The 13,262-nt window shown below is 37.6% G+C and overlaps 1 protein-coding gene across 2 annotated transcripts in view; it reads right to left on the minus strand.

Annotated features, from left to right (window-relative positions):
• Nucleotides 1-13,262, minus strand: part of rgs7a (regulator of G protein signaling 7a) — a 65,886-nt gene that overhangs the window by 11,337 nt on the left and 41,287 nt on the right. For both annotated transcript variants that reach the window (XM_042502495.1, XM_042502494.1), the window contains exons 4-5: nucleotides 10,824-10,874; nucleotides 711-817 (exon numbers count right to left, since the gene is read on the minus strand). In XM_042502495.1, the coding sequence (XP_042358429.1) occupies nucleotides 711-817; nucleotides 10,824-10,874 (158 nt within the window). The remainder of the gene's footprint in view (nucleotides 1-710; nucleotides 818-10,823; nucleotides 10,875-13,262) is intronic.

The raw sequence follows: 13,262 nt of genomic DNA on the forward strand, positions 1-13,262 counted from the left end.
GATTAAACGTAAAGAGCAAAGTGAAGCCAGCTACTTACACAAACAGCCTTAGGCATCAATTTACTTTGGTTAGCTCTGTGCTGAACACTTGGGGGAGCTCACCGGGTGCAAATCATTACAACTGTCAATCCCACTATTGACATTCAGAGTGATGTGTTGTTATTTTTTTTCTTTTTTCATGAACCTGTGAGAATTATGAAACATAGCAACTCCTATTAAATGTTTTGAGACAAGAAAATCCCACAGAGGCTTTTTAAAACATATTTATCATGACTATGGCTGCAGCTTATCTTTTTTTCATTGTTGATTAATCTATTGATTCTTTTTTCAATTAAATTATTTGTTGTTTGGTAAAAAAAAAAAAGTCAGAAAATGGTTAAAAAATAAGTTAAAAGTGAATCGCTGCTTCCAAAAGCCAAAGATACCCATCCTTACATGTCATGTTTTGCCAACAACCTAAAGATATTCAATTTACTATTGTGGATGAGTCAAGAAACCAGAAAAGTATATAACAAATAATTTATCAGCCTTGGAAGAAACCCTCTTCACTATAGTTCATATGATGACATAAGACATGCTTTAGCCTGTTCAAAATGAGACTATGTGAGGCGTTCCCTTTTTTAAGGTAATTTTTAAAGAAATACTGCAGATATCCAGAGAGTGAATAATAATACAAACAATAATCAGATCATTACTCGCACAGTTCTTACCTGAAACCTATAGAAAGTGCCATCATCTTTGAGAGTGAGGACGTGGTCTGAGATGGGGAAGAAGTAACCATGTGCAGCCATCAGAGTTCCTAGGTGTAGAGCCTCCACTGGGAGAAAACACAGACAAATGGCCCATTTAAAAACTCTTTTTCTTTCATTCACTTTTCCTGTTATATTGTACACCAACACATAGAACTTATATTTCATTTTTAGGGCTTTTATTGCCTATATCACAAAGCAGCTGAAGAGTGACAGGAAAGTGAGGAGAGACAGGGAGGATGACACAAAGCAAATAACTCAGCCTACATGAGGTGCACGTTCTACCAGCTGAGCCAGAGGTCGCCCCACGACTTAACTTTCTTGTTTTTCACACATGTAGCAGCATGTTTTAGAAAGTGCGTTAAATGAAATGGCTGTTGGCAGTAACATGTTGTCAACACTGTGAGTGCTGTGCAGATCTTTCATGGGTATTCTGTGCTCTGAAGGAAACTTTTAAAGGGGAAGCCTCTTTCAGAAATGTATTAATAATTCCAAAATAGTGAGATATAGAGAAAACCTAAAACTTTTAGGTTTTTTCATCTGCAATTTAGATTTTTTCTTGTCATTGATTGGCATTCTGGGGTTGAAAGGGAATAGATTAACAAAATGCTTATTGTTGGCTTTTTGGTAGAAAAAGAAACACAGCATGTTGTTTCATTACAATTTTTTTGTGCAAAATAAGCAAATTAGAGATCCTGTGTTATTTTGTGGGTTGCATGGTGGGGCAGTAACAATTATTAGCACTGCCCCACCGTGCACCACCCACCCAACAAGAGGATTTTGGGTTTGAATCCACTGGCCGCTGAGGCAGGGGCGTGGCACCAAAATCTCGGTCCTGTGCACAGACAGTCTCTGTGGGTCAGCCAGTGGGGAACCCAGATTTCCCTTTCTTGGGGAAAAACATGTCAGTGTATGTTGGTGCTGCAGTGAGCAGTCAATCACTCAAGCTGCGTTTAGAGATTAATTCGCAGGGTCAGACTAAACCATTTGGCGCCTTTTAGAGGGTGAAAGGGGCATCAGAGAGCTTACACTATTTTTATAGATTTCAATTTTAGTCCTTTGTTAATTTATGGAGCCAGTTTGATTTCAGATATGGCATTACTTTAAAAAATGCAAATAAAATCAAACTTTTAATCCCATGCTTTTCAAAGGTCCCTCACCCATTTTAACCTTGGGTAACCAATCCCACTTTCCCTCCATTACAATGCCCCTGGACTGGGGTCCTTCTGTGTGAGGTTTGCGTGGGTTTTCTCCAGGTTCTCCTGCATGCTGCTACAGTCCAAAGACATGTAGGTTAAATGATGTCTTAAAATTGCCTGTAGGTGTAAATATTAGCGTGAATGGTTGTCTGTCTCTATGTGTGACCCCTATTATAGTCTGGCAACTGGTCCAGGGTGTGATTGGTTACAGAAAATGATGTTCTTTCATGAGCTTTACAGGTGCTAGTGGGCGGATTTTGTTACCATTTGACAGAGCCAGGCTAGCTGTTTCCCTCTGTCTCTAGTCTTTGTGCAAAACTAAGCTAACTGGCTGTAGCCTTATATTTAACAGATTGATGTGAGAGTGGTGTCAATCTCATCATCTATCTCTCCTCCAGAAAACTCATAAAAACTCATAACCATATTTTCTAAAATGTCAAACTTTTGATTTAAGGATTAGGGTGACAAGGCTCTATCTTAATATAAATGATAATTTATCCTCTTTAATCACTCCTTATTCAGTTTAGTCTGAAGCATTACCAGATAAACCTGCTTTTGGATCTCACTCTTTCATTAAAAGAAGATTCTCTGATTATCTTGCAATCAATAGTTCCTCATCACAGACCCTGAGCCAGCATGCTGAGTTTTTTTGTCAAACAAGATAATTACCTTTATTTACATTTATTTCCATCCCATATATACATTTTATCTTTGACAACATGGCCAGAATGAACAACAGGACCTGACTGAGACACTGCAGCTCTGACACTCCTTTGACAGAAGGATAGGCAGGTCTCGATCCAACCAAACAGCACAGCAGGACGTCCGACTGATTAGCCCACCATCAGCCGGAGAGGCGGAACTCATCCGTCAAATCACCTGGTGTTGTGCTTGGTTGGAGTGAAAACCTGCGTCCCTCTGGTGCTCTGCGGCACACGGTTGACTGTGCCTGACTTTAAAACCATCAGGTAATGAAAACATGTAATCATCATCATCAAGTGTGTGTCATCTGCCACCAGCTATTCCCTGCTGCTCTCAACCTGTAACTCTTTCATGGTGTCGACCACAGGCTGTATGAAAGAGGTGCTGACATCTGTTACTCTTCTTTAAAATCATGTGTTGAAGATTCTCTCTTAGCCTTTTCAGGGTCATTATGAAAATATAAAATATAAACAATATATTTATATGTTGTTTCATTCAGTAGTGCCCCTGTTTATTTCAGCCATGTAATTAAATAATTTATTGAATGCTTGGCGTAAAAGCCCAGGGGACGCCAGCAGTAAACTGTTATCTTAACACACTAATAAACTAACAGATAAAAAGGTTGAAATGCTTGACATATTCTAAATAGGCAGAGTTATGAATGCTTTAACAGGACTGTATGCATGCATAAAATATGCACATCTCTGCTCTCTCACTGTCCTAACCCACACACACACACACACATTTATATTCACATGCACTGAGGGTATGTGTGTGTGAGATAAATATAGATTGGCTTTTCCTTTAGCGCTGAGGTGACTGTCGCAGCTTTGAGGGGTCAGGATGTTGATGCCTATGCATGTGAGTGTGTGTGACTGCGCTCCTTTTATTAATAAATTATGACTCATAAGTTATTTAAACCTGTTTACTTATAAACACACCCCTTCCTCCTTATTCGCTGCACAATTTTTTACAGCAATATTGTCCCACATGTGTATATATAGTTTACTGTATATTATATTTTTGTGTGTTATTAAGTCAGAAAATGAAAGAGTCAATTCTGTCGAAGAGCTACAGGGACGGACAAGGCTGTGTATGTTCTGCATATGCACACACATAACAGGATTATTAAAGAAGACACAAGCATTAATCCGCTCATCTATACCTCTTTTTACTTATTTTTTCCAATTTTTCATTTTCTGGGTTGTTATCTCAGACAGGATGAACGTCAGATAAAAGTAAAGTCAGCAAAGTGTGAAAAATGACATCTTAGGCAATGCAGTTAGAGCTCGCTGTCTCCTGTTCTTCAACCAAGGCGCTGATCTGCTCTCATTTTGTATGGAGCGTCTATGTCAGCGGTTAGCTCAGTCTCTCTACTTTCATTTATAAGGCTTTTTCTGATTCTGTTTAAGAATGAATGTTAAATATTATCCCCACACACAGTAACCGATTGCTCTAAATTCCCCAAACAATCCTGCACATCCTCCATAGCCTGTTATTTTGCTAATTTCAAATTAAAATCATCCAAGTTAAAAGGCAGATACAATTAGATAAAACAGAGCAGCAAGTGCTAATTCAGTGTCCAGTACAAAGATTTAATTGTTTTCTGTGTATGCAAGTATACAGTTTGACTGGCCTTTAAGAATAACTGCAAATCAGCCTGTGATGGAGGGTTTTACATGGGATAAATAAAAGATTAACCAAGATTGTTTTGTTGTTGCCTGTCTAGTAAGAGTCTATAAAGATCAATTCCTGGTAGCAGGGGAGCTCCTGGCTTCCATTTAACATATCGCAGGCTTTTCTATAAGCTTTATAGCTGACTAAACCTTGGACTGGAATTAGTCAAGTTGTCAAGACAGGCCGGCCTCAGAGTCCAGGGGGAAAACACCCTTTGATTTCATCATATTACCAGCTCTGTGCCAAATACCCGGCAGTCTGGAGCCCTGCCAAGTGGAGAGTGGGAGTATTCTTCCAGCTGAGCTTTATCTAAAGACACGGAGGACATGCCACATTTGCAGTTATATTTTGTTCATTATTATTTGCATTGTATGTACTGTTTGGAGATGTTTAGGTTATGAGGAAGCTTTGTTTCAGTCAGTAGTGGAAAGTGCGGCATAAGGAGTATTTTTTTGTATTTCTTACTTTAAACCTCAGCTCCACTGCATTACACAGTAAATTACTGTGTTTTTAAATTTTATAGTTACACTGCAGATTCAGAGTTTATAACTGAATATATACATTTTAAGATTGCTGTATTGATACTTCTAATGATGAATACTTGTTTAAACAATGGTTTTAATCAGTTAAGGAGGAGCTGGATGATTTAAATTGAACCATATGAGAGACAAGTGAGAGAATACTGACACTATTTCATAAATCTACACTTTTCTTTTTAAGTAAGTTACAGTAGAAGCTTTTATATGCCAGGGTAGCTGTGTATAAAGGGGTGATCTCAGGAGACTGGAAAAATCATTTGAAGTGCTCCACTACAAGAGAGACTCTTGAGTCTGATGAGGAGGAGGTTTAAAGAAGGTTGGAGGAGCAGACCAGGACTGTCATTCAGAATAGTGTCAATGCCGCCATGCTGATGTCCTCCCTCTGAGATCATTTCTCTCCTCCCTGGTGTTCTACCGAGCAGATTAGGTGCTCTTTCATATGCAGTTCACACCCTTAATGACACACAGGTACACACTCACTGACAGCTTGACAGTTTTCTGTTGATGTCGTGTTGTGATGTGACTATTTTATTTATCTAGTGTTGTTTTGTGATGGAAAATGTTTTGAATATGGCTGTTTTGAAAACCAATTTCCCCCACAGGGATTTTAATTATTATACACTAAACTAGTATTGTTTTAATATATGTATTTGGGGCATCACGATAAAGTGTTTTTCTCAGCCGTGATGATATTTACAAAGTAAAAATAGAACATTATTTTTAAGCTTAGATACGAGAAATCCACTCATCTGTCATTTCTGCTCTCTCTCACACAGGTACAAAACACACACGCACATGCATAGAAAGTGTGAGGCAATGACTGGAGCTCTTTGCCAACAACACGTCGGTCAAACAAAACATTATCCTGAGAGGGAGAGATTGTATCACCCTCAGAAATTTACCTCAGTGTTGTGGTGATGCTATAGTTTCTGTATAAAGGACAGTGTTATCTTCTTATCTTGTGTGCAATTTAATCACTTTTTCTCATACACACATGCACAGATGTATGTTCACACATGCATACAGAGCATACTGTGGTTCACACCTCCCTGTCTCCCCTTCCCTACTAAAAACCATATGTGGCTAATTATTATCCCAATACTGTCAACATTTTGCAGCAAAAGTATAAAGTGATGTTTTTATGTTGCAGTTTCATTTGCACAAAAGAGGTTTTGCTTTTGAAATTGGCAATGAAGGCCACCAGAAACAGTGTTACAGATTAATTTTTAATGTGTGTTATTTTGAATAATTGATCTAATATTTGATCTTGCAGACAGCCCTGATGTATATGTAAGAGCTTAACACTGCCATATAACCTGTTGTAGCAATTACATAATCTTATTGATGCCCCTGCAGGGATTTATTTTCAGGTAGGTCGGAGGTCTGGGTCAGGGGCTGCAGACTGATGCAGGTGCTGATTGGGCTTTTACAACCCTGCTGGTCTAATCAAAACGATAATACAGCAAAGCTAATTCATACTGTTAGCGACTCAGTGAGTTAATCAGTCCATAGTCCATTAACCTCTCTGAACCTGAGGCTGTTTTTGCTCAGGCTTATGGGCGTTGTTACCATTGTAGACATAGCACATTTGGTGCCAAAGGCAAGCTCGTCTCCCCAAATTATAATAATAATAATTATTATTATTATTAGTAGTAGTAGTAGTAGTAGTAGTAGCAGTAGTAGTAGTAGTAGTATTTGTATTATTGCACACAGGTAGATCTGCCCTTGTAATGTTATTGTAGTCATGCCGTACGATAATGTGAAGAGTTTCCTTTGTTGTTTTTCTTTTTGTCTTACTGGATGAAAATAATTGAGATTTTCCCACCAGGGTTCCCATCATGCCTTGGGTGATATAGACAGAAAGTAAGATGTTCAGTCAAGTAGCTGTGGGTTACACAGAGTCCTATTTTTCAAGCATTTTGGCACCATGAGAGTCATGCTAAATAAGCTGTTAGAAGTGACTATTTGCTCTGTGACCACAGATGTACTGCTCGCTTTCTTTCAGAAATGCAGGAAGACGGCAATGAGCAAACTAACAAGAAAGGGTCCTAAAATAAGCAAGAAATAGATAGAAAAAAGATAGAAGAAAAATTTTTAAAAAAAGAGAAAAGTGGATAGAAAAGTAAAAAACTATCAAAAAAGAAAGAAAATGATCTTAAGAAAAGTGCTGAAATTACTTTTTTTTCTCCACTTTTTATAAATTATGTTTTATATAATGTTAAGAGAATTGTACATATAGTTATCTAGACATTTTTTCTTCATTTTTTGATAATATCTGATAATCCCCCCAGCTAACAGACCATTTCCTTGTCACCTTTTACTCATTCTTTGCAGTTTATGGAATATTTAATGCCAAGATGCTCATTTTGTAGTTTCCCATGTTTTTAAAATAAACCAGTTTTCTCAGATTTCAGAGGTTTAAATGCTAGTGAAAGGCATGTGTGTAGCACAAGAAAACTGATAGTGATACAGGCGTGAAAGGGTAAAAGAGAGTCTTTTTCAAAGTGTTTAAATCACTTTTTTTTTTTTGCAGAATAGATCAGATCAGTTTTGAAATCCCTGATGTATAACCAAAGGCATATATGCAACATCTGCACCAGGCAGTCCATTTTAAGCATGTAAATCATGCCAACCTGTGGCTCCTCTTTCTCATCACATCTTCTCCATGTGTTCCATCCCTTTGTGAGTGCTCTGGACTGCACAGTAATGCATGCTAATGAATGAGCCACCCTAATAGTTGTACAAACCAAAAAAAAATTGGTTATAAAAATACAATAAATTATAATGATCTGTTTTGGTCTGAATTTTAATGAAAGTATCATGTCAAAGAGTTACACACGCAAAAACTCCTGAGAAAAAGACATTGAAAAACTTTGGAGAAAACTTAAAGGTAATTTATTCGAATGCAGTATTGAATGAAAATAGGATTGGGGACTTCAGAGATTGCAAAATAGGATGATAATGAGTTCATCTGGAGTGCGTCAGTACATTATCTGTGGCATTTATTTAGCAAAAAAACTCTCAGTCCCCAGTCAACTTTGATATAAGCTCATCTGCCTTTTCATAATAAACATGCTGCTATCGTGCTGTGAGCCAAATTAATTGCATTTCACTTTGCTGTGTTTGTCAGCCCCGCCAGGAGTTGTTCTGTGCTGAAGTCACATAGTTTTGCACAACACTCTGTTCACCACCGCAGGGCAACTGACAGCTTGTTTTGTGTCTATATGCAAAAAAAGTGCACTGATTTAAAAAAAAAAAAAAAAGTCTTAAAGGACAGAAAACATCTGCCTGTTGACACGTTTTCAGACTCTTTGCTGTTATAATTTTGCAGTTTTTGACAATTTTGAGCAGGAATGGCATTATGGAAGAGCATTTTCAATATTGCAGGTGACAAAATGTAACACTATAAATGTAAATTTGTTTTGGGGAATGACATATCTGTTAGTGCCAGGCCTCAGTAAACAGTGTGACGAAAATGAACATTCTTGGCCCAGTTTAGCACATTAGGCAGAAGTGATTTGACAGGCTTTTATGTTGTTGATGGTTTATCTTTTTTTTTGTTTGTTTGTTTTGGCATATCAGAGGTGCAGCGATACAGATACATTATTAATCACGGCGCTGTCTGAGGCCCGAGGCGTGGGGGAAAGCATAATCTCTCGGGCAAATTTAAATGTCTGAAACTATGTTATGTAAATGAAAAGACAAAGAGGGAAAAAAACACTGAAACAATAGGTCCACTCTGGAAAGTCAACTGTTCTCAAACATTGCAAAAGGTTATTTATCATGATCTAACTGTTTCTTCTTCTTAGCACACACATGCACACATATAAGTCCATGCATAAAAACATTTCTAAAGCTGACAAACAAAGAAAAAGACAGGCAGTTCCTTGCATACAAATGAAACAAAACAAAGGAATTGTGAGCTGATGAGTCAGCTGAGTATCACAACTATGAACTGGCTGCACAATGCTGAGGCACACACTAGAGCAGACGAACACTGGGATGCACACCCACACGCGTTAACACTCCAATATCCATGTAAACACACACACACCTACAGTTTTCTTTTTTTTCCACTTTGTTAATTCTATTTTTTTTATCACCAACTTTAATGCAAGCAAGCCAACCACTTTACATTTTCACACCTATTACAGCTCAACCTGCCCACTTTTGAGTCATTCTTTGTGCAATGAGAGTCTGACCTAGTGATCTAACAACTCCCCCAAGACAGTCCAGCCTAATGTATCATGCTGAAATAAAACATGACTAATGAGAGAAAAAATGAGGAATGAGAACAAGAATTTTAGTTGCATTTTGCTGTAGCTCAAGGACACAAAAAAGACAGATCAAAGAAAAATGTAGAACTGTGAACCTTTCTATACAGAATAGGTACAGTCTGGGAAAATATACTTCTATTTTGTATTTGTTTCAAATGTAAAGCTTTTGTTGTTGCTTTTGTTGTTGTTAGAAGTGATAATATCATATAGCTTAAAAACTTGTGGCAGAACATGGATGAACTGTTTTTCCTGATCCACAGCTGGTCGAATTCTCGCAAAGTGTTTTAAAGTTTCATGCACTGTTGCCGTAGAAACCTTTAGCCTGTCTTTGCTTCGAATAACATTTTGACATTTAGTTCTGAAATCAAACCTTTTCTACAAAGGACTTAAGCTGGTCAATGCCACAAATTTGATTACTGACCTAGAAATAGTTCAAGATATTAAATATTTCTTATATATATATATATATATATATATATATATATATATATATATATATATAGAGAGAGAGAGAAGGAGAGAGAGAGGTGTGTTTGTATATTTATAAGTATAAGAAATATTTAAGATCTTGAATTATTTTTAGGTCAGTAATCAAATTTGTGGCCAGCATAAGTCCTTTGTACAAAGCAATTATGTATACAGCATTAAAAATGCAAATATTTCAGATACAGCACACAGGCATGTGTTCCTCTTTCTTATTAGTGCAGACTAATGAAAACATATAATTTCCAAGAGCTGCACAATAATTTATCTCCTCCTCCTATTATGCCCTGAGAACCACCAGCAAACTTTAAATTATACAGCATGAACTATTGAAATAATGGTAGCCTACAATTTAGTATTTAGATCAACATTGCCATTACTTAAGATTAGACGCGATTTCCGTAAATTAGGAGTTACCCCCAGAGAAATATATTTTATCTATATATTCTATTTCTATGGTCCCTCCTCGGGAGGATGTTTGCGAAATGTAAACAGGAAGTATAATTTTGTAAGCGGGTTCTATTAACTAGCTAGACTTGGGGCTACGACTTGAGCTCTGCTTTTTAGCCTATGTTTTTTTAAAAATATTTTGTAAATCTGGCAACATTAAAAGTATGCCGAATTAGTCATTAGCAGTTCCTCTTTGAAATGCATCCGTGGATGTACGGACCACTATCACTGCTTTGAGTTTATACTGAGGAAAACTTAAAAACATGCTAATTCTCAATGAAGTTGTGGAGTTAGCTACAAGCAGCGTCGCGTTTCTATGATTCATGGACGTTTATTCGCGATGGTCATCGAATATAATGATATCGTCGGAAAGTGTAAGTAACACTCAATCTAAAAATATGTGTATCATGTATGTGTGTTCATATTTGATATAGTTATAAGGGCGAGAAGGAGTGTGATTTTTGACGCTAATTGTGGCACCTGCATGCACCTGTCTCCTTTACGCCATGAGTATCTTTGCTGCACATGAGAGAAATCAGTCTCCGGGGGGGTTGGAAGAACTTTTTAAGTACCAGTTTAAACAATTGTCTTTCTTTCCAAAAACCTAAAAAAAGAGAAAAGGCTATTTGGCAGAAAGCCCTTGATACAAACTTCACCCAGCAGCATCTTTGCACCACGCCTACGCACACAACCCCAGCTGCAGCCTGCAGCTCAACCTCTTAGATCAATATGGATCAGCTCTTTTACCTTGATCTTCAATGTCCAGATTCTTGATCATCCACTGTACAATATCAGAACCTGTAATGACAGAAAGCACATAAATATGAATCACTGACATAGTGTACAGTATCTAATGTATTCACGGTGCACTGAAACACCTTTTTGCATATAGATGCAAATGAAAGGGAAAACAATGACACTCTTAACCCTACCCACCGCCCCTCATCATCACAGTGCATACCAATTCCTCTCGCCTTGCACCATGTGGGTGGGTAATAGACCATCCATTACCAAATTTTCTTTTCTGACACCCTCTCCAAGCCAGCTCTCTTTGGCTGCAGTCCATTAATATAAATGACCAGAGAGGTAGAATGGCATAATGAAGCATCCATTGTGTACAGTAACAACACAATTTGTCTGACTCAGTCACGGCATAGACGTTGCAATTGTTTCATTTAATAAGTCAATGCATCACATCAGACATTTCCAACTGTCAAGAACAAAAAGTAAGATGTAAACAGGTCAGAACGCAGCCCGGAGACAGAAGAGAAATGGAAAATATAAAACGGAGCAAAAGACATGGCAAGATACACCAATTCTTAAAAACAGACCATCAAATACTATTTTGAATAAGGGTCTAGAGATTGTCTTGTATATATCACTTTTTTCTTGTTTGAATATCAAACTTTTCATATGGTGGATGTCATTTTTGCAATTCATCTTCTACATCAGAGAATGCAACTGAATCATTTTCACATCTCAGAGAAACATAACAGCATCCTCTGCCCCCTGGGCATTTTCACTCCCCGCTACAACATGTGACTTTGCCACTTTGGCTAAATATATATCTTCCAATCTATTATTACTGTCTGTCATGCTGACAGGTGGAGGTATGTTGAGGAGACGAGAGCCACAGAAGGCAGAAAAAAAGGTGTAAAATGGAGACATGAGGGAATTCATGCAGTGAGACAGTCAGTCCCTGTGGCTGTTTCTCAGTCCATCAAGCTATCTTTCTGTCTGTCTGTGTTTTGTCCTCACTGACTGCACCCACTTTGCTTTTCGGCGCTCCCCATAACCAGATGAGATTTGCCATGGATTAACATCATTAATACAACCCCATTTTCACACTATCAAAGTTGACCCACTTTCTAAGAGAGAGCTTAAATGAGATGTGTAAGGTAATCCTCTAACAAGGATGTTTTCTGAATTGATTAATATCATGCCCATAGATTGGGCTGTGCATGTGTCTGCATTTGAATGTGAACATAATATTGAGTGGTAAGCGATAGCATCAACAATAATGATCCAGTGATGGTAAATATTAGATAACTGCTGCAGCAAAAAGTAACAGAGAACAGCAAAGGGCAGGCTGGTTACTGTAACAAAGAGTAACTTTTGTTAAGTGACTTGAATTTTACATTTTTTAAAATCTATTTTGCTGTTGGATTGCTAAATGTAGATTGTACTATATTCCTTTTACATGAGTGGAAGAAGCTGTTGCATTAATTTTATCAGACTGTAAAACACAGATTACCAGCTAAGAAGAATTTTTTGTTGGGGAATAATGCCCTGCAGTGTATGACAAGTCTCAAATGTTATTTTCAGTAAATTTGTGGTTATATAAATGGGGTAATAAAAAAATAATAGTTAGATTAATAAAAAAAATAATCGATACATTAATCGATAAAAAAATAATCATTAGGTGCAGCCCTAAAACAGTTAAAGCACCTCTTCAGGTTTTTTGTTGTTTTTTTTTTTTGTTTTTTTTTTTTTACATTTTTACACATTTATATTGAAAAAAGAATATTTTACTACTCAGCTCATCAGTAAAATAAGGAAAAATCGCCACATTTGCAACAGTTGAGTCTGAGATCCATATAGGTACACTTCTGTCAGCAAGATGGTCATTTGACAGCAAGTGCTGTTGCTGTAACAAGTGAATAAAATGGCAAGTGGAAAAATCTATGTATTTTGTTGAAAATTGAGGCAGCAAAAAAGTGGTGCAGAGAAAAAACACAATGCAGCAACCTGTGACGCCTTCCCCAAATGTTGTGCTCACAGCTTGGCCAGCGCTTCAATGAAATCAAGTGGCAGCATTCACAGAGGGGAAGTTACAGAGGGACTCTGTCCTTGCAGCCTAGAAACTGCCGGGGGACTTGTGTTTGGTGTGGGCAGCATGAAGTCTGAGCATTACATTCTTGTAGCAAAATTCAAAAAGTCCTCCTGATGCACTTGAAAACATTGGCACTGCTTTTGCTCCACAATGATGCTGTCTTGATAGAAGCTGCATGCATTCTGACAAAAATATACAGTGATGATTATGATGCAGCTTTTCAGCATGTGCATGATGTCTAAGTATAGTCCTATAGTTTGGTAATACAAGCCATCTGTTGCAGTGCTGTCATGTTCCCATGCTGTTGCAACCAGTGTGGCTGTTTGCTAGCTGCATTGATTGTGTTATATCTG

This window comes from Plectropomus leopardus, chromosome 15 (assembly GCF_008729295.1).
Source record: "Plectropomus leopardus isolate mb chromosome 15, YSFRI_Pleo_2.0, whole genome shotgun sequence".
Taxonomy (NCBI): domain Eukaryota; kingdom Metazoa; phylum Chordata; class Actinopteri; order Perciformes; family Serranidae; genus Plectropomus; species Plectropomus leopardus.